Source organism: Pygocentrus nattereri, chromosome 7 (assembly GCF_015220715.1).
Source record: "Pygocentrus nattereri isolate fPygNat1 chromosome 7, fPygNat1.pri, whole genome shotgun sequence".
Lineage (NCBI taxonomy): Eukaryota > Metazoa > Chordata > Actinopteri > Characiformes > Serrasalmidae > Pygocentrus > Pygocentrus nattereri.
Window position 1 is genome coordinate 35624543 of NC_051217.1, and position 27617 is coordinate 35652159.

At 42.3% G+C, this 27617-nt stretch overlaps 1 protein-coding gene across 3 annotated transcripts in view; it reads right to left on the minus strand.

Moving 5' to 3' along the window:
- The window catches only part of LOC108429874 (protein jagged-1b), a 102358-nt gene extending 75054 nt beyond the window's left edge, over positions 1-27304 (minus strand). Inside the window, exons 1-2 of one of the 3 annotated variants that reach the window (XM_037539786.1) lie at positions 27004-27304; positions 10689-11000 (exon numbers count right to left, since the gene is read on the minus strand). In XM_037539786.1, coding sequence (XP_037395683.1) covers positions 10689-11000; positions 27004-27072 — 381 coding nt within the window. In that variant the 5' untranslated portion in view covers positions 27073-27304. The remainder of the gene's footprint in view (positions 1-10688; positions 11001-27003) is intronic. The other 2 variants (XM_037539785.1, XM_037539787.1) reach the window with 2 other exon arrangements.
- Between the last annotated feature and the right edge of the window lie 313 nt (positions 27305-27617).

The following is a 27617-nucleotide window of genomic DNA, read 5'->3' on the forward strand; positions in this document are numbered from 1 at the left end:
TGAGTGAGTGAGTGAGTGAGTGGTGAGTTTGTGTGAGTATTAGTCTCACCCTTGTGCCCAGGTCACCCATTGACCTTTGTTTTCCCCTCCAGGCTAAAAGCAACCTGACCCTTATTCATCTTAATGGCTGAAAGCCTACAGCCTGAGAGACTTTAAACAAACACACTAAGTCCAACCACACTAGACCACACCAAACGGGAAGCAACGTCTCTCTCTCTCACACATTTGCTGTCCCCAAGGCATTTATCGGCCGCATTTATCAGTTTTCATCCTTTCTCTTTTTCTCTTCTGTCATCCAAACAGTAGAAAGAAAGAGGGATGACTTCATTGGGGATGGCTGTTTAGGTCTAGTCTGTCATCACGGAATGGCCCTGGGCTGCTCTCAGGGCCTGCTATCTATCCTCAGCGAAAACTTTAATGAATGAACATAGAGAGAGAGGGATCAGGAGGAAGGTGAGCAGATTGCGGAAATAGGGAAAAAAGTTTTCCATGTCATAAGGGTATTTTTTTTGGTGACTTTTTTGCATAATTAATGTTGTGTTAAAATTTCATGGGGCAATAAAAAAATTCCTTAAAGAAAAATAGTTACATTAACTTCCATTACAGCTTAATCCCGTTCCTTATTTTCACCCCTGCCCCTTGTGTTCGAGTGGTACCTTGCCCCTTTGGAACTGAGTTGCAGGATAGTGGATGAAATCTCTATGAAATGGGCCCCTCAAATAAAAAGAGCATTCCTTCATTAACAGCTCCTAGCTCTGTTCTGTAGGCGACCTGGCCCGTCTGCAGTGATAGCAGAGGAGGGTAAAGTTCCGCTCCCACCACTAATTCTTCAATGATATGAGGCTGAAGTCAGCAACTAGGCAGCTCTTCACTCGAATGTTCCCATTCCACCTTAAAATGGTGCAGCAGACACTACTTTCGCTTCATTCTGGTGCTTCAAGTACTGTTGGTCTATTTAAGGTGGAACGGGAAATTTAGCTAGCTAGCTACCGAGATGTTAGCATACTATTAGCGTACTATAGTAACATACTATTACTATTAACATACGATATGCTTGTTATGAAGAAAACAACCATAATACATTGAAACAGTATTAAATACAATGATTATCATATTATGTAATGGAGAATCGGGACACCCTACCCCTAGACATGTTAAGAGGAAAACTGTGTACATTTGAGCTTTTGCCAAACTGTGATGTGGTCATTTTTGGTCATTTTATGTCATTTTATGCTCTGTTGTGTCTTCAGGTTTTCCTTATTGCTTTTCCTTTCTTACTTTAGCATTTCCCTCTCCCTCAAATAGCTTCTACTACTTGCCACTGTGAAGTCATAAAACAGAGGGCTAAGGGCTAAGTGGTAGGGGCAAGGGGTGAAATGGGGCTGGGTCTACAAGTTAAGAATGTTTTTATTTTCTTGTTACCATATTTGGTGATTTTGGTTCTGTTGGTTTTGTTCCCACAGTAATCTAATTCTTATTTACAGTGCTGGTCTGGCAAGTTTCACTTCTTTTCTCCGGCTGAAAGGGTTAAAAACCAAACAGTAAAACCGTAGAACGTTCATGTTTAGTGAGAGGACGGCTACAGTTCACTGGTAAAAGCTTTGTGATGCACTAACTAATGCGCTCAGTCACAGCTCATGTTCTACACTAACCGCAATTGAATAAATTTCCATACTTGCAATATTTTTTTGTGCCTGTAGCTCTAGTGCAAAACGAAAAAAAGCAATCTTCAGACAGAAAATGTCGGCGGTAATGAGGAAACTGTACATTTGATTATTTGCCAAACTATAACTTTAACACTCTCTCATTTTCTTGGTAGTTTTTCTACTAATCTCTTTAGTGTATTGGGGTGTGTGTGATTGAAATAGAGAGAGAGACAGAAAGAGAGAGAGAGAGAGAGAGACAGAGAGAGAGAGAGAGAGAGAGAGAGAGAGAGAGAGAGGGTCTCAGCTTTCCTCATAATAACTGGGTTCGTCTGTTCGTGGCCCACCTGGGACTATGGGACACTCCCCCCAAAAACCACCACACAAAGATGGGCAGATAATGTGGCTCTTTCAGTTCACCGGCTCATAGAAATCTCTCTCTCTCTCTCGCTCTCTCTCTCTCTCTCGGGCCAGCCCGCCCCTCGGCCCTGCCCTGAAACTGAACCGGATTGGTTTTCTCCAGCTGAATTTTCTCACACTCGCCGACCCCCCCACCCTTTATACACACCGACATGCAGTAAGGTGCAGGCTTTCACAAAGGTGTGTCTGAAAGAATCCCAATCCAAACGTAACCACACAATATGTACACATGCCATCAAAGAGCAAGCAGGGTTTAATGTAAATTTCAAGAGAAGGATAAAGAAACTCTGATGTTGAAGTGCCTGCGCTTTTGTGAATGAGTGATGGAGTCACATGGCCTGTTGACCACTGTGTGTGTCAGATGTGAATATGCGAGCTGTGTATACTGAAATCAGAAAGGCTACAGCTATCATTGTCATATCATTGATATATCATTCAAATGCAATTACATAGTACAGTAGTACAGTGTTAAGCCAGCAGTATAATTTCAATGCTGATACAGTGATGTGACATGGACCAATCACAGTCAGGAGGAGGGATAAGAACAAATGGTGCAATGGTTAGTATCAACTGTAGTCTGGTGGAGGGATCACAACAAACAGCATTGCGATTAGAACCAACTGCAGTGGGATGGATCAGAATGAATGGGACTGTGATTGGAACCAATCACAGTCAGGGAAAGGTCTTAGAACAAGTGACAAGGTAATTAGGAACAACTATAGTCAAGGGGAGGTCTCAGAATAACCAAGGCAGTGATTAGGACCAATTACAGTCAGATGGAGGGATCAGAAGAAACAACATTGTGGGGCAGTCATGGGCTGGAGGTTAGGGAACTGGCCTTGTGACCAGAAGGTCGCCGGTTTGATCCCAGAGCCGACAGTACATGACTGAGGTGTTCTTTGGGCAAGGCACCTAACCCTGAACTGCTCCCCAGGTGCTGCGGATAGGGCTGCTCAATGACCCCTAGTGTGTGCTCACTAGTATGTATGTGGTGTTTCACTTCACGGATGGGTTAAATGCGGAGGTGAAATTTCCCCGTTGTGGGACTAAAAAGAACCGACTGCATTCAGTGGGAGTAATCAGAATGAATAAGACTGTGATTGGAACCAAGGGGAAGGTCTCAGAGAAAGTGACAAGGTGATTAGAAACAACTATAGTCAAGGGGAGGTCTCAGAATAAGCAAGGCAGTGATTAGGACCGATTATAGCCAGGTAGAGTTTAGACAAACAACAGAGTGATTCAAACCAATCACAGTCAGGGGGAGGGATACATCTTGATACATCTACAAATACAAAGACACAAAAAGTACAAATCTGTACTTTTCCCAACTTTTTCCAAGCCATTTTGATCACATATAATGTCAAATTCCTGGTAAATAGGTTAGGATGGGATTTTTACTTTTTGGAAAGGTACTTTCACATAAGTAATTATTTCACCGTGGTAACAATACCTGTAGTTAAGTATGGGTTTAAGCAACTTTATCCACCTCTGTGCATATGTGTGTGTTTATGTGTACAAACACACACGCACACACACACACACACACACACACACACACACACACACACACACACACACACACACAACACTGAGCCCTCTTAGAGACACACACAGCCCTGCACAGGAAAGCTGGCCTACATCACATAATTTCCCTCTTCCCCACCAAAGCCCCAGCCGGCTTTGGACTTTATTGAAAACGTTATTACGACTCAATGCGACCATAATTATAAACATAATATCAGCTTTCTCGCCCTTATTGTGATCCTCTGCTTATGAATAGACATCCAGCCTCGCTGCAGAGGTCATAAAACGCTCCCAGACAGCAGTAATAAAAGCAAGACTGAGCGACTCTGCGTTCAGGACGCTAACAAAGAAACAATTGGAACTGTGAAGAGCAGATCACAGTAACCCATTAGTGTCCCGCCAGGCGCCGAGCCATTTTTAAAGGATTCCTCTGCCCGAGGGCTGCACGGCTGCATGATTCCTCTCAAACAGACAGTAGGAATGGAGAGAGCGGCCCCCTGTTTCAGCGCTGTTTTTACCATGACCTTGCTAGCTTCACCTCACAACTTGGAAGCATGGAGCACCTACCTGGCCCTGGGGGACGGGATAATGAGGCGATTTTTTAGCAGAAATGTGCCCTTGACTAGGCCAGCCTCAGTGAGGTAATAAGTCCAACTGTAAGATTAATGAACTTGAACTGAAGTTTTGCATTGAGAGAACTGTGGTGGACGTCCTTTTGTTGCTAGTTGTGTCGTTGTTGATTAGGTCACTAACTAGCTTGCTAGGCTAGAGTGAAGGAACCAAGTTACACTATGAGGCCAAAAGTATGTGGACACCTGGGATCACACCTGTATGAGCTTGCTGGACATCTCATTCCAAAATGTGTCTGCGGGAATTCATGACGTTTATGATATTGGGCACTGATGTTGCACGAGCAGGCCTGGCTTGCAATCCATATTCCAATTCATTGTAAAGGTGTTTGCTGGGGATGAGGTCAGGGCTCTCCAGGCCAGCGAAGTTCCTCCACACCAAACTCGTTTAACCACGTCTATATGGAGCTGCTTTGTGCACTAGGGCTCAGTCATGCTGGACCTGGAAAGGGTCCTCAACACACTGTTGCCACAAAGTTGGAAGCATATAATTGTCTAAAATGTCTTTGTGTGCTGTAACATTAACTTCACCCTTCACTGGAATTGCTGGAGCTGCTCAGCCATGGAAAGCCATTTCATGAAGCTCCTGACACACAGTTTCTGTGCTGTTGATGCTTTCAGAGGCAATTGGGAACTCAGTAGTAAGTAATTTCTATTGGTCCATTCAGCACGACATTTAACAGAATTCAAAGGGTAACACGTTTTTCATTTATGACCAAAACTGAGGTGAAAGGTTTTTTTGTGACAGTGATGATATGTAATTACATAAGTACATCTGAACAGCCGAGGTAAAGGAATGTAATAACTACATTTTTAAGGGTTAGGTCTAGGGCTGAAAGATTAATCATTTTTATTTCGAAATTGCAATTTAAAAAGTGCAATTTTCAAATCGCAAGAGCTACAATTTTAATTACAGCCTACATTATTAACAGTATTGCCTTACTTAGGGAACTTTAGCCTAATAGCAGAGATTTTAAGCTGTATGTAAATGAGTTAGACAAGTGGTCGCAACCCAAATGTTCAGAAGAACCATTTTGTCATTTCATCAAAAATCTTGAAAGCCACAATATTTTATGTCTGTTTTACCATCTTGGCTGTAAATATGTGCTGATGTAGTAGCACAGGATAAAAAAATAGGATATGATCAAAAATGCAGACTAACTTTGCTCTGCTTTAAGCTTCAGCTCAGCTATAGCTGCTTTCCTTGCATCTCCAGCAGGAAACGTTTTTCCGTAAAAATGGAATAGTTTGTAGTAGTTGTAAAATGTCTCTCAAAGTTGGATGTTTCACGAGGCTGAAGTCACTTCTCATTCCGTCATTTTTCGTCATCATTTGGGGCAGTCATGGGCTGGAGGTTAGGGATCCAGCCTCGTGACCGGATGGTCGCCGGTTCGATCCCCAGAGCCAACAGCACATGACTGAGGTGTCCTTGAGCAAGACACCTAACCCCCAACTGCTCCCCGGGCGCTGCGTATTGGGCTGCCCACCGCTCCGGGCAAGTGTGCTCACTGCCCCCTAGTGTGTGTGTGTGCTCACTAGTGTGTATGTGGTGTTTCACTTCACGGATGGGTTAAATGCGGAGGTGAAATTTCCCTGCTGTGGGATTAATAAGGGTCACTTAATCTTCACCAGCTTCTAGTTTGAATTTTCCCGTTCCACCTTAAATGGTGACTGAGCTGCCAGAATGTAAGTGCTGCTCCAGTTAAGGTGGAACAGGGCAATTTGAAAGAGAATCTGCCTTCAGCTTTGCAACTTTTCAGTGTTTGAGTTTCTGGTTGCAGATTAAGCATATCACAAATCAGCTGGATTGATTATAAATACAAATACTCCATTCGTCTCTCAATTATAGATGCACATTTTCGTGAGCTCCTAGCTAGGTGTGACTGTTGTCTGCGTTGTTATGGTGCGCCAACCTTCAGGGTTAAAAGCTGTTGAATATTATACATATTATACATTATACATTCTAGCATTTATGACCATTTACCATTAAAACGGTGTTATAAAAATCATCAGAGCTTTATTTTACTGTAAAGAAGGATTTTTTTTTTTTTACCTACAAATCTAGTTCTTCTGTGGAGCCGCAACAGGGCAGCAAAAGAGCAGAAGCAACCAAAAACATATGCTGTGGCATCACAACAACGGGTAGCCTGGCATGTTCAAGTCTAAACTAGAAAAAGTGGATGTGGGCTTCAGTTCACAGACAGCCTTTGCAATTTAAATCACAGACACAATACTGATAAGAAAAATCACTATTAAGATATTTTCCCAAATCATTCAGCCCTAGTTAGCTTCTGAGATCTCTGGGAAAATACAGACAGCGGTGGTGTGGAATTGACCCCTTCAAACCCAGACCCCGAAACCTCCCCAACCCCCCACCAACCCCCAAACCCCTCCCCTCCACCACTACACCACAACACAGCACCAACCACACTGCTGAGGAAACTCAGCCTTTAAAATCAATGATTGAAACCACAAGACAAACAAGCAGACCCGGCCCAGCTCGGGCTGTTGTTCTGGCTTATTTTTATGGACTGAACTTGTGGTCTTGCATTAAACTCTCTCTCTTCTCTTCCGCTTGCCTCTGTCTCTCTCTCTATCTCTCTCTGTTTATGTGTTCCTTCTTCATGCCAGCTATGCTAAGCGATACATAACTGGCAGACGAAAAACTGGTACTGAACAAGTCCGCTGAGCTGTAATTGAACAGAAATAGCCCGTGTAAGTAACGTTAGAAGGGAATTAGCCTGATCCATTATGGATGATAGGACAGGAAAGGTCGAGCGTCTGAGAGAAGAAAGAGAGAAAGAGAAAGTCAAAGTAGCCAAAGACACTAGACTTACAGGTAGAGGGTAACAAGGACATGAGAAAAGGGAGTGGAGTTATTTAAATAGGCTTTAAATAAGACCAGTGGAGGGATTCGTTCATTTCATATGTAAAGGGTTTTAGAATGTCAGCAATCTGACTGTATAAGTGAAGTCTAGTACTAGTAATGAACGCATGCTAATCATCACACATCACACTGGGTCGAGCTGTTAAGGCTATCTATAAAACATCTATAAAAGTAAACAAAGGTAACTTACAGAATTCAAACCTTCTTCTGTAGAGTGTCAGAAAACCACATACGCAAGTCTAGTTGGGCAGGAATGTATGAATGACTGAGGCAGGTATTTTGCATGCCAGCCTCGTATATCCAGTAAAACTACAACAGCATATGTCTTAGCTGATTGATTAGGTAGATCACATTCTGAATAATTCGGTTTTCCGATAATTCGGTCATATTACCACTAATAAACATCTAATGAATGTTCTCTCTCCTCTACTCTTGATGTAAATCACATATTACATTGTGTTTTTCGTTTTTAAAAACAGCGACTAAAGAAAAAAGTCATTAAAAGGCATGAAAATATAAGAACTGATAAGAAAAAATGAGAAGAAAAGAGAAAGGAAATTAAGAGGAAAAAAAGAGAAGTTAAAACAGAAGAGAACAAAAGAGGAGAAGAGAAGAACAAGTAGAGAACAGAAGAAAACAGATAAGGCAACAGATAGGAGAAATGGGAAAAACAGAAGAGAAGAGAAGGGTAGACGAGAAGAGAAGAAAAAGAGAAGAGAAAAGAAGAAAACAAGAGAAGTGAAAAGAAGAGAAGAAAACAAGAGAAGAGAAGAAAACAGAAGAGAAAAAGAAAACAACAGAAGAGAAGTGAAAAGAAGAGAAGAAAACAAGAGAAGTGAAAAGAAGAGAAGAAAACAGAAGAGAAAAAGAAAACAACAGAAGAGAAGTGAAAAGAAGAGAAGAAAACAAGAGAAGAGAAGAGAACAAGAGAAGTGAAGAGTAGAAAACAGAAGCGAAAAAGAAAACAACAGAAGTGAAGTGAAAAGAAGAGAAGAAAACAACAGAAGAGAAGAGAAGAAAACTAGAGAAGTGAAGAGAAGATGAGAAGAGAAGAGAAGAAAAAGAAAACAGAAGAGAAGAAAAGAAAAAAAAGGGAAGAGAAGTGAAAAGAAGAGAAGAAAACAAGAGAAAAGGAAAACAACAGAAGAGAAGAGAACAACAGAAGAGAAGAGAAGAAAACAGGAGAAGAGAAGAGAAGAAGTGAAGAGAAGTGAAGACAAGAAGAGAAGAGAAGACAAGTAAAGAGAAGATAAGTGAAGAGAAAGGAAGACGAGAAGAGAAGAAAACAAGAGAAGAGAAGTGAACAGAAGAGAAGTGAAGAGGAGAGAAGTGTAGAGAAGTGAAGAGAAGTGAAGGGAAGAGAAGTGAAGAGGAAAGAAGAGAAGTGAAGAGAAGAGGAGTGAAGAGAAGAGAAGTGAAGAGAAGTAAAGAGAAGAGAAGCGAAGAGAAGAGAAGAGGAAAGAAGAGAAGAGAAGTGAAGAGAAGCGAAGAGAAGAGAAAAGAAGAGAAGAGAAGTGAAGAGAAGTAAAGAGAAGAGGAGAGAAGAGAAGAGGAGAGAAGAGAAAAGGAGAGAAGTGAAAAGTAAAGAGAAGAGAAGTAAAGAGAAGAGAAGAGGAAAGAAGAGAAGACAAGTGAAGAGAAGATAAGTGAAGAGAAGAGAAGTGAAGAGGAGAGAAGAGAAGAGAAGTGAAGAGAAGGGGAGAGAAGTGAAGAGGAGAGAAGAGAAGTGAAGAGAAGTAAAGAGAAGAGAAGTAAAGAGAAGAGAAGAGAAGAGAAGAGGAAAGAAAAGAAGAGAAGAGGAAAGAAGAGGAGAGAAGTGAAGAGAAGAGAAGTGAAGAGGAAAGAAGAGAAGTGAAGAGAAGAGGAGTGAAGAGAAGAGAAGTGAAGAGAAGTAAAGAGAAGAGAAGCGAAGAGAAGAGAAGAGGAAAGAAGAGAAGAGAAGTGAAGAGAAGCGAAGAGAAGAGAAAAGAAGAGAAGAGAAGTGAAGAGAAGTAAAGAGAAGAGGAGAGAAGAGAAGAGGAGAGAAGAGAAAAGGAGAGAAGTGAAAAGTAAAGAGAAGAGAAGTAAAGAGAAGAGAAGAGGAAAGAAGAGAAGACAAGTGAAGAGAAGATAAGTGAAGAGAAGAGGAGAGAAGAGAAGTGAAGAGAAGTAAAGAGAAGAGAAGCAAAGAGAAGAGAAGAGGAAAGAAGAGAAGAGAAATGAAGAGAAGAGAAGAGGAGAGAAGAGAAGTGAAGAGAAGAGGAGAGAAGAGAAGTGGAGAGAAGAGAAGTGAAGTGAAGAGAAGAGGAGAGAAGAGGAGAAAAGAGAAGTGAAGAGAAGTAATGAGAAGAGAAGTAATGAGAAGAGAAGTGAAGAGAAGAGAAGTGAAGAGGAGAGAAGTGAAGAGAAGTGAAGAGAAGAAGAGAGAAGAGGAGAAAAGAGAAGTGAACAGAAGTAATGAGAAGAGAAGAGAAGAGAAGTGAAGAGGAGAGAAGTGAAGAGAAGTGAAGAGAAGAGAAGTGAAGAAAAGAGAAGAACAGCCTAGAGGAGAAGAAAAGTGACGAGTACAGAACAGAGGAAAAGTACTGCAGTGAGGACTGATCATTCTTATTGTAAAGAAAGCCAATTTAGTCAGTAAGGTCAAAGGTGAGACGTTAGGGGAAGCCATTAATGCACTGTCCGGCCGGCGGCTCACCCAGAGGACAGAGTCAGAGAGAATGCGCGGATGGGAGTAGGAGGTAGAGGCGAGGAAGGAAGAAGAACATACAACACTGACTAATACAAGTCCAGCCTCAGTGCTGCAAAGGAAGCCCACTTGGTGACTCGCGCTGTTCAGCCAACTCTCCACTGCACTTCATCCACCCTTATCAATGAGCGCCGGGTGAAAGAGTGTAATCAGCTTAAAGACTTGAGCAGTTATGAGCCAAACGCTGACCGCACCACTCCTTCTGTCACAACAGCAGCTCAGACCAAGGCCACTGCTGGGGCAGTGCAAGGCCACGCCGAGTTGGTGTCTTGCCAAATGAAGGCCAGTTCAAGGTCAAGCGAATGCTAATGAATTAGCAAGTCAGCAGCAGCCACAGGCAGACTTTAATAGCAGCTTTATAAGATGCCAATTCAAATACAGCGATTCTGAGAAAGTCTGACACTGTCAGAGGAGGACAAGTACAAAATCAAGATGCAGCTCAAATGACAATGAAATTTTATATACATACATATAAACTCGAAAAGCATGTGTATGTCTACTGGTCATTTTGGATAGTAAATAAACTGACTATATTTGCATTGTAGACATCAGGACGTCTGGTTCCTATCACCACCACTGTAAAGTCATTAAATCTAAGTCATTAAGCCCACCCTCTAAAATCCACCAGAAACCAGTTGTAGTTTATTCTCCCACCTTCAAGACACATCATCAGAGGGGGTTTTCCTTGTCTTTAAACCATAAAACCTCACGAACAGATGTAACAGTGGACACACAATGGTCAGAGTGTCAAAAGATAAGGAAAACTATAAATATTTTGCCAACCAGTTCCCTTAAAAATCCTCAACAGTAATATTTAAGTTACGTGCAATTAAAAGCAACCAAAAAGAAGTTGAACTGACCGGCCATGCGTATTTGAACGGGAAGATGATGCGGCCTCCCTCGGCCCCCTCGTGTCCATGGTGCCGTACTGTGTGTGAGTTTCCACCCAGGATGGGTGTGCTGCCCGAGCCGAATATGCAGGAGCCCGTGGGGGCCACACGAGCCTGGTACTCCTTCAGACACACCCTGAAGAATGTGTCACACTGATCATTGGGAGGACACCGCTGAGCCTCGCCGGCCTGGAGGTCACAGCACTGACCACTCTGTAGAATGCCCAGAGTGTTTTGCCACTGGTGGATCTGCAGCTCAAATGTGCCCACTGCACACACAACCTGGACAGAGTGATGAAAGAGAGGAAATGAATGAGATCAGATACAGGCAGTGAACTGATGAGTGCATGAAGACTATATCTGAGAATGAGAGAAAATCACTTGAGGAAACAATCTGAGAGCATTTCATATTTCATCCCATATCACTAATATATGATTAAAGTCTGGCCTCCTTCTAATGCTATGCATAAAAATAAATGATGGTACCAGAATCACATCAGTATGGGATGATGGTAGAGCTGGGCAATATGGGCAAAATCGTTATCACGATTAACAAAATTCACATCGTTCGATATCGATATATAGCGTGATAAATCGTTATTTCTTTCAGGATTGAAGGCTGAATTTTGCTCCTGCGTGGTTAATTGCTGTGTTCCTTTATGGTCAGAACAAAACAAACACTCAAAAACAGTGGAACATTTCAGACATTTGTCATGGGACAGTGGGAGAAAGTGTCTAGTGAGCTGTTTTTATCAGCTTACTGACGTCACTCCCGCCACATCCATGGCAGAGCATATCACAGCATTCAAACACAAGCTAGCAGACATCTGGATTTCTCTATTCTATCATAGTAGTTTAAGGGGTGAACCGCAATACATCAACTCCAGACAAACAAAGTCCTCCTTTTAGCTAGGTTTCAACTCAAAGCGGTGCTTTTGTGTCTCGTTTGATCTACAGTATCTTCAATTTGCTGTGCTGTGTGAGTAATGGAGCGCTGCTTCAAACAGCTGGCCTGGAAAGATAGTGCTCTCCCGCTTTCCAGTGCCTCACAGCTTCCTCAGTTTAGTTTAAATCAGGGCTGTAAGTTGCATGAGCCCACTTATTTCTTTTGCTTTCGTTGCTTGTGAATGCACTAATAATACAATATGACTGAGCTCTGTAACAGTGCTGTAGTTGTGAGGTGCAGATGTGATTTAACACTGCTAAAGCTGGTTAGGATGTATGGAAAGAGGTGAGTTCACTGCAAAAGAGTATAGTAACACCACTGATCTTGTCGCTCACACTCGGTCAAGGGAGAACAGATCGCCGGTCGCTCCACTCAAACAGGGAATGTATAACTCCAAGTTTCAGACAGTGCTAAAGACTCATTTTACTCGTCGCCCCCTCCTTCTCTAATCATGTCGAAAAACTCAGAACTGCGTCCTCTCCTGGCGACAGCAGACTAGTTTCCTTGCGGTAGAAAATGGCACCAGGGCTGTCGCTAGAACGTGGAAGTGTGAGAATGATCTGTTGAAAATTTTTCGAATATTTCTCATAGCTCTATCGAGGAAAGTTATATCGAGACACTTATCGTTATTGGTTTTTGGCCCAGCCCTAGCAGATGGTCATTTAAATTTAAAGAAATTTATCCAAGGCTTAGATTTGATGGCTAATTTAAACCCACTGAATCATTCAGTTACTCAGATTGTGAGAATCAAAAAATGCAACCATCTTCTAAGACTGAACTTCAAAGGTATAGGAAAGAATCCCAGCAGATTTCCTCGAATAGCTGAAAGCAAAAAGGATGGAAGCAGAAATAAACGCAAAGGCTAGACACTACATAATAGTACTAAATGATGAAACACTTGAAATTACATCTATTTCTGTCATTTTTTGTTACATATATATTTTCTGCTTTTTTTCTGACGTTGAAAAATGAAGAACTTGTACTTAATGGCCTTTTTGACTAGAAATTAAATAAACAAAGCGGTGGTCTCTGACAGCACTGCATGTTCCTGTAAAACAATATCATTGTTGACCTAGAATACCAAAATCGGTGCATCCCTATGTGCTCTTTAATATCATATCATGTTACACTGTATACGTCATAAGTTCAGTATAACCACACTTGGTGGCCACTTTATTAGAAACCTAGAGACCGTAGGCCATTTGTTCATGCAAAGTTTGTTAGCCATCCTCTAGCCCTTCATTGGTGGTCAGTTACTGGCCATTGAGTTGTTCTTGGTTGGATATTTTGGTGGGTTGGCCACTGACAACCTAGTAATGACAGTGTTGTGTTTAAAAACAGTCAAGGCTGTGCTGAGAATGGTCCACCACCTAAATAATATTTGGTCAACAGCAGGTCCTGTGGCCAGAAATTAACCAATGATGAACTGGGTAAGGGGGTGGATGACAAATTGCCCATGACAACAAATGGGCTACATATACTGTAATTGTACACCTATGCAGTGGATCTATAAGATAAGATAAAACATTATTGATCCCAGGCAGGAAATTAAGGAAAGTGGCCAGTGAGTGGAAGAACAAGGTAGGTGCTTCTTGGACTTGGACAAAGCCTAAAAGAGCAGATGTTCAATGGTGACTCACCACTGGAAATTCAAGTCGCCTCCTTGTTTCTACGCTCATTGTCCATTTTATCAGCTCCACTTACTATATAGGAGCACTTTGTAGTTCTACAGACTGTAGTCCATCTGATTCTCTGATATTTGTTACCCCCTTTTACCACGTTCTTCAGTATCACTGACGTGGTTATGGTGTGTTAGTGTGTGTTGTGCTGGTATGAGTGGATCAGACACAGCAGTGCTGCTGGAAGTTTCAAACACCTCACTATCACTGCTGGATTGAGAATAGTCCACCAACCAAAACTATCCAGTCAACAGTGTCTTGTGGGCAGCGCCCCGTGACCACTGATGAAGGATTAGAGGATGACCAACACAAACTATGCTGATCCACACAAGCTGCTGTCTCTGACTTTACATCTACAAAGTGGACCAAAAAGGTAATAGAGTGGACAGTGAGCAGACACTGTTTAAAAACTCTAGCAGCACTGCTGTGTCTGACCCATTTGAGTTTACTCAAAACAATGAGGGTTGCCAGCTCTCACGATTTGGCGCAGGTCTTTTCTCAGGCTCTCACGCTGCACAAAAAAAATCTCAAGCCAGTCAACGGCTGACTAACACTGAACAAACTTGTAAGCAACTATTTTGAACTTTCTGTATGACGGCATTGGCTGGATCTCCCACAGAAATGCCTTTTTCATGCCACGAGTGCGGGAAAGTATATGAGCAGTGAAGAGTGGAGGCAGAGTGGCATGGCTTTTCCCAGAGTTGAGGGGCTTTTTTAGAAAGCTAATGTCCTCTCTAACTTCTCTTCTCACTCAAGGTCTTGAAGTTCCACAGCTAAGCTAATAATATACTAATGTTCAATTTTTACTCCTCGTCACACGCTGCTAACAGCGGCCCACATTGATCAAGCACTTCAGAGTAAGAGCACTGATCTAAGATCGGGTCTCATCAGGTAATGGAACATCATTAAGTGTTATATAAGAAGCATAAGCTGATCATACATCAGCATTACTAGTCTAAGAGGTTTGATAAATACAGGCCAGTGCTGAAGTGATTACTCAAAAAAGCAAACTTTTTAAAAGTTATTTCCAAGTTCCTCTTTAAAATACATATATATCTGAGCCAGCTGGAAGGGAACATGGAAAAATCCATTTCAATACTTTATCTATCAAAGAAAAAGCCTGTCATAGTAAGCATACTTTAAAAGCTTCACTTTGATGCACAATCAAATAAAACATTTTTGTCAAGCATGAAGTGTAGAAATACAAGAAAAACATCAGTGGAGGCTAGAATCAATGCTAAAAGCGTTAACTAACCTAACTAACTTACCTCAGCCGACACTTCACATACACTTCACATCAACATACCATTCTGGTTTACATTCTACTGCACTTATTGGTCTGATAGCAGCAGATAGCGGCAGTGGTCCACTATTCGCCCGCTAATGGCAAAGCTGGTGGTCCACTGGTGTTTTGGTCAGCCTTTTCCAGTCGGTCTGTTGGTGGCTAAGCAGAGTATTAAACAAAAGCCCACTTCTCATCGCTCATTTCCCGCTCACGGTCCAATTCACTGACTTTTCTTTCCTTCTTTTCTTCCGTTACACTTTGTAAATTAGACTAGTAAAAATTTTATCCAGCACAGAGTCAGCAAAACATTTTCTATAGAATTATTTTATATCAGGCCTAATCTTTTTTTTTTCTTCTCCCAGTTGTTGTAAAATGTGTGTAAGTTTATTTTCTAAAATAAAAGTGTGGGTACATTTAAAATCTGTTGGGGTAGATTAAAAACTAGCTAGGGTTTGTATGCAGGACAATAATCTGGGCAGTCTGGGCAAACAGTCAGTGAGGGGCTGACCTATTCAAACCATCTGACCGATACATGCTTGCTGTCTGGATAGTAGTGCCTGGTGATTTTATCTTCACCTAGAAGAGTGAAATTCCCTAAGGCTTTAGCTGCAAGTGTTCCCTGATCAGGAACCAAAAAACATAAAACTAGAACCTTTGGTATGGACCAAAGGCCAATGGAAGTATGCACTGGTACTTTGCGCAATGCTAAAACAGCTTATGCATAGGTCAACAGGTTTTATGATCTTCTACGTTTAAGTACAGCCAAAAGTGTCTTACTGCCCATGTGACTGGTGATTCTTCTTTAGCAAAGGGAATACGTAGTTCCACATAGAACCATTTCATGCTTAAATGATTCACTGCTGGGTGAAATGGTTGCTCAGATTGATGGAGAATGTAACAGTCTAACAACAAACATGGCTCTTCTATTGTTTCAATAGACATCATAACAATAGAAGAACCCACTTTGGTGGTATACAGAACCATTTTCAAAAAGGCTCTATAAAGAACCATATACAACGCATTCTCAATCAGTCTGAAAAATCATTTCACCATGCAAAGAGCCATGAAATGTTTCTATATTGGACTCATGGTTCAAAACAGAACCACATCCTTGACTAAAGATCCCTTGAAGAACCCACATGACTGGTGGTTCTTCAAGGGTTCTTAAAAGGAAAAGGAATACATAGTTCTACATATAACCATTTCATGCTTAAATGGTTCATTGCTGCTCAGTTTGGATGGAGAATGTGCAAATGGTTCTATATAGGACTCAAAACAGAACCATAGCCTTGACAAAAGAACCCTTGAAGAGCATTGTTTTTTTAAGAGTGTATGATACAGATGTGCTACAGGTATGCAGGGAAATGCTGGAGTAATCCTTTAAATAACCGTCCGTTGAAAGGTTCTTTAGGGAACCTAAGTTGGTTCTTCTATGGAGAGTGAAGTCTTTGTGCATGTCCTTGATGAACAGTGTTTCTATGCTCTGACTGAGAGAAGCCTACCGAGTCAAGCCTGATCAAGTCGCCTAAACCACTGCCTTTGTTTTAAAGGTAGATAAGGAGGCAGGCTGAGGTCCAGAGAGGGGATGATAACACTGACCCCATGTCCACTCTCGTCGGAGAGCGGAGGGAAAAAATCGAGTTGCTTCGTCCAAATATACGCTTCCTCTCCTCATCCCTGCTACAAGCTCAACCTCTATCTGCTCAATCATCTCACCTTATCCGGCTCAATCTTTCTCCCCTCAGGTTATTTACCCCCCTTTCCCCTCCACTCCCTCTCTCACGCTCTTTTTTCTCCTCTCTCTTTTCTCTACCTCCTCCCATGTGGCGGCTACTTCCTACCCTTCTACACCACACTCTCTTTAGATTCCATTCTTTCTCTGTATCAATACCACTCCTTTCTTTTTCTCTCTACTTCTCCCCAGGGACGGCAGACACTGGGAACATGGCTCTTTCCTTTCTTTCTCTCTTTCATTTGCTCTTTTCTTTCCCTCTCTATCTCTCTCTCCTTTGCTCCTTTCTTCTCATTTTTCCACTGGAGCTGGGAACTCTCTCCATCTCTGTTCATTGTGCCTCATGTTCTCTCTTCACTGCTGCTATTCTTCTTTTCATCTCTCATTTTCGGAGATGGGGAGGTGAGGACACACACACACACACACACACATACACACATACTTTGGGCTAATAAGCTCCGCAGAGAGGCGAGGGGTCAGAGCAGGTCCACTCAGATGCTGGCGCACACACTGTCAACAGCTCATTTGTGGAAAACAAAACAAGCACAAACAGACAATATAGACTCGCTGGCCACTTTATTAGAAACACTGCCCTTATAGGAAAACAACTAGGTGGACAACACTGTAGCCAGCCTGTTGTCTCGCACAATTTGTCGGACATCCACTGCTTTATTCATCATTGGTCAGTTTCTAATGATTTCATTCAACCTTTTATATATTGTACTGCATTAAATCTAATGAAACAGGAATGGTTGTGATTGTTTTTAGTCAAACATGCAGCTGGCCAGCATTCATGAAATACTGTGTCTACAATATGGCTAGAAAAGTATATCTTAATGTAATTTTTCATGATAATGATAAATATCATCGTATCGCTCACCCTTTCTGAAAGTACCTATTATTATTGTGTTGGACTTATTTGCAAAATACAAGTCCTGACACACCTCTCAGCCAATCGCAATCATCTCTACAGGCTACTTCTTCCGTCAAGTAAAGGAAAAACTCCTCACAACAAACCTGCAGTGAGAACGGCGGTGGCAGTAAAAGAGTCACAATTCTAAAACTATGGGAGTGATTGAGACACACTGTTTTGATCATCTGGAGGGGTTTTGGATTAATCTATGTGGAGGACCACACTCAACATCAAAACTACTAGCAGGCCAATGAAGTAAGCTAAACTTTATCTAGGTTACTTAGGGTTGCCATCTCAGCCCTGTCCAGTAAAACTCCTGGACACTCAAGCAGTGGCTTGATTATTTAATGAATTCAATGGACAGGTAGTTACGCTCATGATGCAGTCTAATGTAGCTAGATGTCAGTTCAGCTACAGAACCATATATTCTTGTTGAAGTGTTGTCTTAGGGGTGGGCGATATGGCACAAATATTAGATCACGATACATCAAACATTTTCACGATACATGATATGCATCATGATATTTAGCTTTTCTGAGATTTCAGAAAGTTAGAACAGACAAAATATAAGCTTCACGACTAAAACTACTATATTAAATCTACATTCACTATCTACATTCTTATTAAGAAATTTCATCTTGAAAACCATTTACACAGTTTTGACAAGGATTCTGGCATTCACCAATGACATTCACCAGTTTTCTTACTTGGGTTTTGTTCTAAGGTAAGAACAGAATCTACAGTGTATGTTTATTTCAAAAACTGCACTGCAATAAATCCAAATAAACAGTACTATTTATACTCTCTTTGTAATGAAACATGTTCTTGAAGTACTGACGATACCCACAATATACTCAGAAAGGTGTATTCTGACACAATTTATCACAATATCATCATATTGCCCACCCGAGTGCCTAAGCATGTCAGCGGGGGTGCACCTCCCCCACTCAACTGTCCCTACATTGAGGATTATCTGAACTAATCAACCTATTCTTTATATTCATAAAACACACCAGTTTCAACTTCATAAGAAATGCTAACACATGAAAATGCTTGGATTCGTGGTCACACTGTATAACATTTTAAAGTATATTTCAATGTAAACAGTCGTTTATACCCATGAGGATAAGAACTGGTGATGTGATTAGATCAGGGCCAAGGAATAAGTCAGGGGTGCCCAACTCTGGTCCTGGAGGGCCAGTGTCCAGCACAGTTTAGTATTTTCCCTACTCAAACACACCCACTAAACCTGGCAATTAACAGATGAGTTGAATCAGGTGTGTCGGAGCAGGTAAATCACCAAACTGTGGTGGCTTACGGCCCTTCAGGACCAGAGTTTTGCACCCCTGGAATATGTGATGAGAAAGGAATGAGGTGTGACAAACCTTAAAAGAAATTCCAAAGAGAAAACAATACTTACACATACACACAATTCCGAGCATTGTCGGACAGTAAGACTCAGGGGTGCCTGTCCACTCTTTGTGACCCCTCCTCCCCCACCACCCCCCCAAAATCCCGGCAAAGCGGCTCAATGCCCGCACTGTCCTCTCACTGTTGCGCTGTGCCATACTGTCCCATTCCTGCTCCTAAAACCCACCACACATCAAACGCTCGGCACAGATAAAGAAGCGGTCATCACTCCCCATCCTTTCTTCCTCTCCTGCCATCCCCTGCCAGGCTCATTCCCTACATACCTGTGTTTCAGCACTCCCTCTCTCCTTTTCTCTCTTTCTCTATCTCTCCATCTCAATCTATCTCCGTCTCACGGTGCTGCATCACAGGGCTTTTTCCAGGAACGTTAAAGGACAATTTTCAAAATTTCTGCATCATCACTGGGATATAAACAAAGGTTTGATGTGAAACGGTGTGGAGAAATTTGCTCAGATTTCCTTACAGTGGTGCTGATAGGAACCAGGGGTCACAAAGTCTACAGCACAACTATAGCCATTTTATTTACTATCCAAACTGGCGAATCCTGCATGTGTCTTCGGAATTTTTACATGTAATGTTGATAACGGTAAATCCAAAAATAAACATTTTCTAATGACCATTTTGCCTAACATCGCTAAAATGCATTTTAGATCAAAATCTCAGCTCAAAACCATCATAAAACAACGTCTCAGGCATCAGGCAGCACGTTCGCAACCATTTCATGTAGCAGCTTTCTGTGAGGGAGTTTTCAGAGGCCTTCAGTTCTTCAGACGCCTGGTTCCTATCATCACCACTGTGAGCAACTCTGTCTTGTTTTCTCTAGAGCGGCCCGTTTCACAGCAAACCACTTTGTATAATTTTGTGGGTGGAATTCCACTTTGAGCTCACCAGAACTGAAGACACTACAACACTACTGTTTGCTATGTGACAGTAGACAGAGCATGTCTTCAGCACAATGGTTAGGCTATTAGGCTTGAAAAACTGACCATATTATGTTTTTGTGCACTATCCAGTAACTACCATTAGCGCAGCTGTCTCAATAGAGAAATAAATTCAATTCCAGCAATAATGATCATTTCCTTTCAGAGGAAAAATGTCAAAAAAATGTTTTTCAAAAAATGTTCAATTAGAATGTCTGCTATCCAACTCTTAATGGACGATTACTCTCCAAAGCCTGAAGAGAGAACAAGAACTGTTTCAACGCTCCACTAAAACTGGTCTATTATATATGAGGACCATTTACTATTCATCATGTTTGCAGACCAAATACTATGTGTTTACTGCCTAACCTCTGCCTATAGCCCTATTTGAGCTGGATTAGTCATACCAGAGGAGGTTCAGTGATGTAATGCTCATGACTTGACTGGCAGATTCATACAGGATGGAAGGATTTGTGTAATTTCCTCAAATTACACCGAATTGCGTGGATCAAAACCACACTTCCGAACAATAAAAACATGTTGGCCGAAAAATGGGGCTGAAAAACAAAACAAAACAAAAGGGAATGCTGGACGACGGAGGACACTTGAATTGTGAGAGGCACGTCTGAGATGTTTCATTTTCCCTCTCCTTTTAATTTGGCCTTCACTCAGTTTTTGTGGATTTCAGTAGTCTTCTCAGGAATTTAAGGATTAAGGAACCGAGTCAAATCAAGATCCATTATAGCTGCTAATTTGGCATTACCCAGATTTGTTAGCCATGCAGCCAATTCAGATTTGACTACTATTACTAAGGGAACTCTGAGTTCTGTGAATTATCAAAGGGAATTAAATCCGGAATTATTACTTAGCAGACTTGTCAAAACCACAGATACTGCAGATTCAAACTGGATTAATATCACTCAAATTACAGCACCTCCCAAGGTACCACTAATCCAACTGGAATAGGGCTTAAGGGTAGGTTGGCATTGTAGTGCTAAATTACATTACAGTACAACTTTCTGATTTATCTAGAACTTCTAGAAGTCCTGGTGATGCATTTTTTCTCACATTACTTCCACCCATTGTAAATCAACATGTGCTTGGTTGATTCTGTCAGTTCCTAATGATGCTAGTTTTTAATCATGTTAGGCCTTCATTTCAGCTCCTGAAGGCCTAGCCAATGGTCACAGGACACTGAACGCAGGACAATGTTGGCTGGATATTTTTGGTTGGTGGACTATTCTCAGTCCAGCATTGACAGTGAGGTGTTTAAAAACTCCAGCAGCTCTGCTGGGTCTGATCCACTCAGACCAGCGCAACACACACTAACACACCACCATCACGTCAATGTTACTGCCGTGCTGAGAATGATCCACCACCCAAATAGTACCTGCTCCTGACCACTGAAGAACAGGGTAAAAGGGGGCTAACAAAGTATCAGAGAAACAGATGGACTACAGTCTGTAACTGTAGAACTACAAAGTGCACCTATACAGTAAGTGGAGCTGATAAAATGGACAATGAGTGTAGAAACAAGGAGGTGGGATGTGTTTAAGGGAATTTTTTGACTCCTGATGTTAACACATGTGTGGTTGGTTAGTGTAGTGGGTAACACCTCTGCCTTCTACGCTGTAGACTGGGGTTCAATCCCCACCTGGGTCAGTACCCTACACTATACCAATAAGGGTCCTTGGGCAAGACTCCTAACACCACCTTTGCCTACCTGTGTAAAAAATGATCAAACTGTAAGTCGCTCTGGATAAGAGCATCAGCCAAATGCCGTAAATGTAATACTTTGTACAACCCCCTTTTGCCAACAAGACAGCACTTGATCTTCTCCTATAACATTTCACAAGATGGGAGAATACAGAGAGGGATCCTGGGTCCTTTACTATGCACTCTCCTCTTCAGCTCACCCCACAGGTTTTCAATTGGGCTGAGGTCTGGGGACTGAGATAGCCATGGGAGAAGCTTGATTTTGTGTCTGGTGAACCATTTTTGTGTAGATTTGGCCACATGTTTAGGGTCATTATCTTGCTGAAAGACCCAGTGACGACCCATCTTTCGTGCAGAGGCCACCAGATTTTGATTTAAAATGTCCTGGTATTTCAAAAAGTTCATGATGCCATGCACCCTAACAAGGTTCCCGGGGCCTTTGGAAGAGAAACAGGCCCACAGCATCACCGATCCTCCCCCATATTTCACAGTGGGCATGAGGTGCTTTTCTGCATACTCATCTTTTGTGTTACGCCAGACCCACTTAGAGTGTTTCTTGCCAAAAAGCTCTATCTTGGTCTCATCTGACCAAAGCACATGGTCCCAATTGAAGTCCCAATACAGCTTAGCGTACTCCAGACGTTTATGTTTATGCTTGTAAGTGAGAAAAGACTTTTTCCGTCTTTTGCCTCCCAACAGCTTGTTGGCATGTAGATAGCACCTGATGGTTGTTATGGAGACTTTGTAACCCCAAGCGCTACTCTTTGATGCAATTTTTTTTTAACAGTGACTTTGGAGAACTTTTTACTTCTCTTACCATCCTCCTCACTGTGCGTGGTGGCAATGTCTTCATCCAGGCTTGTTTGCCGCTGTTCCAGTTGTTTTAAACTTCTTCATGATTTCTCTGACTATAAATATGGGCAGGTGAGGCGAGTGGCTATTATCTTGTAGCCATTGCCTGACTTCTGAAGGTCAACACACATCTGCCTTACTTGAATGGTGTGTTCTCATGTGTTTCCCATGTTGACGAGTGGATAAGAGAAATAGTCCTCTGTCTTACATCATATTTATACCCCAGGGAAACAGGAAGTGATGAATTACTAATTAAAGGCTCCTGGATACTCTGATCAACTTTATAAACTACAGCAGAAATGACAGAAATTCTTCAATTGCATTTATTTTCTAGGAACTGTTAGGGGTGCCAATAATTGTGGAACAGGTGACTTTATGAGAAATAATGATTTCTTAGTCAGGGATTATGTTTTTAAAATTCACTTGAGTTAAAGGTTACATTTTCCTATATATATATATATATATATATATATATATATATATATATATATATACACACACATCCCTGCAGGTCTCGTAAACATGTAGACATGCATCAGCAGTCATATTTCTTCCACTCTTCAGTGTAAAAGTGCTGACCAGAGATCATATTTTTTCTTTCACACCTTAACGAATATCACTATACGGACCCAGAAGCCACTTCTTTGTGTACTGATACAGCAGCTCAGTAATTTTGTGGGCTTTGCTGTGAACCAAAGCTCAGCGCTTGGAGCAACAAACTGCAGACCAGCACAAAGAAGACCGCAGTGTTTCTCACGCCCTCAGTGCCGGGCCAGGCATGTCCACCCGCAGCAGAAACCTCCAGTACACACACACAGTTTCTCAGCTCAAAGGTTTGTCCCAGTGAGGGTCTGGTCTTCATACTGTGGGCCGCAGACCCGAACCCAAACACCTGAACCCGGGGCAGCGGGGGAATGACTGGAGAATACAACCAGAGTTCTGTGGAATGCTTTAGGGGACCAAGCACTTTACGCTGCTACTCACAATACAGTAAATATGGCTCATGGAGATATTTACCATGGTTACGCTGATTACGGGGGTCAGAAAATTAATCAATGCCTGAAGTGATTTTGGAATGCTGGAATTGATTATAATTGATGCAAAATGTTATCTGTTAAACATTGATCAGAAATGGATGATTGCATATCCTCATAGTGGTAATTCTAGTGAATTTCCTCTCAATTTCAGAATTTAATAAATGTTTATGTATCAGCCTTGACAGACAAACTATGCAACGGTTAAAGATGACCATTTATTTAATTTCATTTCCAGACAAAATGGCAATTAAGTGCAAGTTATTCATTTTTCAGCATTATTTACGTTTCATTTAATGCGTCCACTCTTCGCGTTCAAGTTTTTCAGAGCACTTGCTTTTAATTTTTCAAAGAAATCAGTAGGGATATTTATCCACACCTCCAAAGTTCAGTCTTAGAGGTTGGTTGCATTTCCTGCTTCTCACAATCCAAATAATCCCAAATATGTTCAATGATATTGAGGCCTGGACTCTGGGGTGGACAGTCTATTGTTCTGAGAACACCAGCATCTTCTTAGGATTCTTCTTTTTTGTCAGTTTCCTTTTCTCAGTAAGGCCTTTTTGGCAACTACGCGTCCTTTCAGATCCAGTTGTCTTCTCACAGTGGAAGGATGGACACAAACACCTGTGCATATTATCAGATCTGAAGCAGCTTGATTTTCTCCTCTCTCACACAGATGAAAGCTATAGGTGCTTTTTATCTGATGGAACAGTTTTGGGGTCTACCAGGCCTGATATTTTGTAAAGAGTCATAAGTCTCATCTCACAAAAGGCAGGAGAGACCCTGGACAGGCCGCCAGTCCATCGCAGGGCAGACAGACACTCACACTCACACCTAGGGGCAATGTAGCATGTCCAAATGGCCTGACTGCACGTCTTTGGACTGTGGGGGGAAACCGGAGGAAACGCACACAGACACGTGGAGAACATGCAAACTCCACACAGAAAGGACCCTGGTGGCCCAGCCGGGCACTCGAACCCAGGCCCTCCTTGCTGTGAAGCAACAGCGCTACTTGCACTTCATGGTTGTCAGGACTGGATATGGGAAAATGCACAAATGTACTTTTACACAGTAGTGAGTACTATACATGAGCACTTTATAGTTCTACAGTTACAGACTGTCGTCCATCTGTTTCTCTGATACTTTGTTAGCCCCCTTTTACCCTGTTCTTCAGTGGTCAGGACACCCCCATGGACCCTCACAGAGCAGGTACTATTTGCTTTTGGAGTTTTTAAACACCTCAGTGTCACTGCTGGACTGAGAATAGTCCACCAACCAAAAATATCCAGCCAACAGCGTCCTGAGGGCAGCGTCCTCTGACCGCTGATAAAGGAGGAAGGACTAGAGGATGACCAATACAAACTGTGCAGCAGCAGGAAAGCAATCATCTCTGACTTTACATCTGCAAGGTGGACTGACAAGGTAAGAGTGTCTAATAGAGTGGACAGTGAGAGAACACAGTGTTTAAAAACTTCAGCAGCACTGCTGTGTCTGATCCACTCGCACCAGCACAACACACACTAACACACCACCACCACATCAGTGTTACTGCAGTGCTGAGAATGATCCACCACCCAAATAGTGCCTGCTCTGTAAGGGTCCATGGGGTCCTGACCACTGAAGAACAGGGTAACAGAGAAACAGATGGTCTACAGTCTGTAACTGTAGAACTACAAAGTGACGCTATACAGTAAGTGGAGCTGATAAAATGGACAATGAGCACAGAAACAAGGAGGTGCTCATAATGTTATGCCTGATTGGTGTACTTCACTCCAGTTGCTGACCAAATGATGACTGAAGAAAACAGAGGATGGTCCTCCTACTGCCTCCTCTCAATGTCTTTAAAATGGCCTAAACTACTCAGGCAGCTAAGTTTGGCTATTTTAATACATGATCTAATAAACTGTTAGCATTCATTTACTAAAGTGCAACTACTTACTCCAGTCTCATTTGAAAGTTTTTGAGTATTTCTACGGAATAATTGTGAATCGTACCAATAGAGGAAAAAAAGGGAAAAAATAGATAACGCTTTAGGGGACTGTTCATAAGGCTACATGACACCTACATAAACCTGTCATAACAACTAATATAACCCTACATTGAGTACGGATATATGCTTATTCCAATAGGCGTCATCTCTCATAAAGGCTACTTTAGCTAACCTTTTTTAAAATTTCCAAATAGGCAAATGTAATATTTTTTGGAATAAGCATTTCTAAACATTTATGTAGGGTTATGTCAGTTGTCAGGTCATGACAGGAATATCGCTGTTGTCGGAAAGGAAATCTCCAAAATGAAAACAGGAGGAGGAAAAAACCTACTTTACTTTTAATGTAAGTCAATGGAACCAGACGTTTTTCCAATTCGTTCCGGGCTGTTTCTTTTGCTCCATTCATCATGAAATTTCCACAGAATCTAAGGAGCAACAGGTCTTTTCGAATTTTGTCAAAAACTGAAAAACGACAAAAACGGAGATGCGATGTTATCTTCCAACAACAGCGATATGTGTCTGTCATTTTGCCTAATGAACAGGACCCAACAGTAAAGTGTTACCAAAAACTGTTAGTATTCAAGATCTCATTAAACAGAGACACATACACTGACAACAGGACGGGGCTGCACCCTTATGGTATAGTAATGCTTTTTTACATGCATGCTTCGGACACAGAACCAACCAGCGTCAGAGTCCAAACCCAAAGACCCCAGGTCACCTCGCACACCTTCGGCCACCTCCTAACCGCTTACTGTCGCGAAATAACCCAGACGGCCTCCAACAGACCTGATAATGACTGCAGCAGCTCCAGTAACCCGCAGCATACGGCTCATACAGACGCATCTTTGTCTGAAAGCAGAAGCTGCACTACACGCCCATGCAGGAGCAACAAGTGTAACAAAGAAAGAAGCACCAACAGGTGGTTCTAGACTGCAGCTCACGCAAAAAACAGCTCTGACAGTGGACTAACACACCTCTGCTTCATAAAATAAGAGAGAACCCTGGAGTGTTTTGAAGGCTGCACTCTTAAAAAAGGACGGTTCCTCAGGGGTTCTACATAGAACCATGAGCTCTGAATGCTTAAACGGCTCTTTGCATGACACAGTGTTTATTCAGATTGATGGAGAATGTGTTGCATATGGCTCTATATTGAACCTTTCCAAAAATGGTTCTATCTAGCACCAAATAGGGTTCTTCTATTGCCATTGTGTCAAGCTAGTAACAACAGAAGAACCTTTTTTGGTGCTATATAGAACCATATACGACACATTCTCCCTATTTCGCCATGCAAAGAACCATTTCAGCTCTTAAACTGAATTCTTTAAAGAGGATGGCTCTGTATAGAACATTTGCATGCTTAAATGGCTCTTTGCATGACTGAATGGATTAATGGAGAATGTTATATATGGTTCTACACAGAACCTTTTGTAAAAAATGAGGCTCTCTATAGCACCAAAAATGGTTCTGCTATTGTTATGATGTCAAGCATGTAACAATAGAAACCCCTTTTTGCTGCTGCATAGAACTACTGCTTTTGCTAAGGAGCCCCAGGAGAACCATGGTTCTAGATAGAACCATTGCCTTTGCTAAAGAAGCCGATGAGACTGCAGGATTCGCATTTGGGTATCAGTAAAAACAGGCGACCGCAGTCATATTAGCGCAGGACGGAGCCGAAAAGTGGACTTGGTGGCACTTTTTGACTGGACCGAGCGTCTTTTATGCGCCCAGCGCGAGCGAAGAAAGTCACGGCGCGGCTGAAAATAGCGCGTCAATCCGCTGCTTACCTGCGCGTGCGCGGCGAGCGCGAGCAGCAGAAGCGCGCTGCCGGCTTCCCCGTGCCAAACCTTCCTCATCCTCACCCTCGATCACCCTAAAGCCGGTGCCATCGGGCGCTGCTGGTCGCTCGCTGCTCGTGGTAACGGTGGCGAGAGCGCGCAGGTGGGTGACGGGAGCGCGCGCTCCTGGAGGGTTTCTCTCTTTCTCCTCCTCCTCTTCGTTTTCCTCCTCCTCCTCCACCTGCTGCCGTTAAGAAGCTTTGGGTGTCCGGCTTGATGCCTCACTGACCTGATCTCTCATTCTCATTCTCTCTCATCCTGTTCTGCTCTCCCTCTGTGGGTGCAGTGTGAGAGTGTGAGCGTGGGAGAGCGCTGCGAGTGCGGAGGGAGTGTCCAAGACCCGGCCGGACCAAGTTATAGTTCATTTTCTGTTATTTAGATTATTCTTTTGCTATTATATTTCATGTTTATTGCCGCTAGCTCCATTCAGCTCCCTGTACGCGAAGGGGAACTCCGCCGAAAGGTGTACGTTAGCGGTTAAGATGTAAACAGAGTCGTTCAAAGTGGTTTGGTGTGAATCAAAGTCATAATTGTGGTGATAGTAACCAGACGTCCACCTCTAA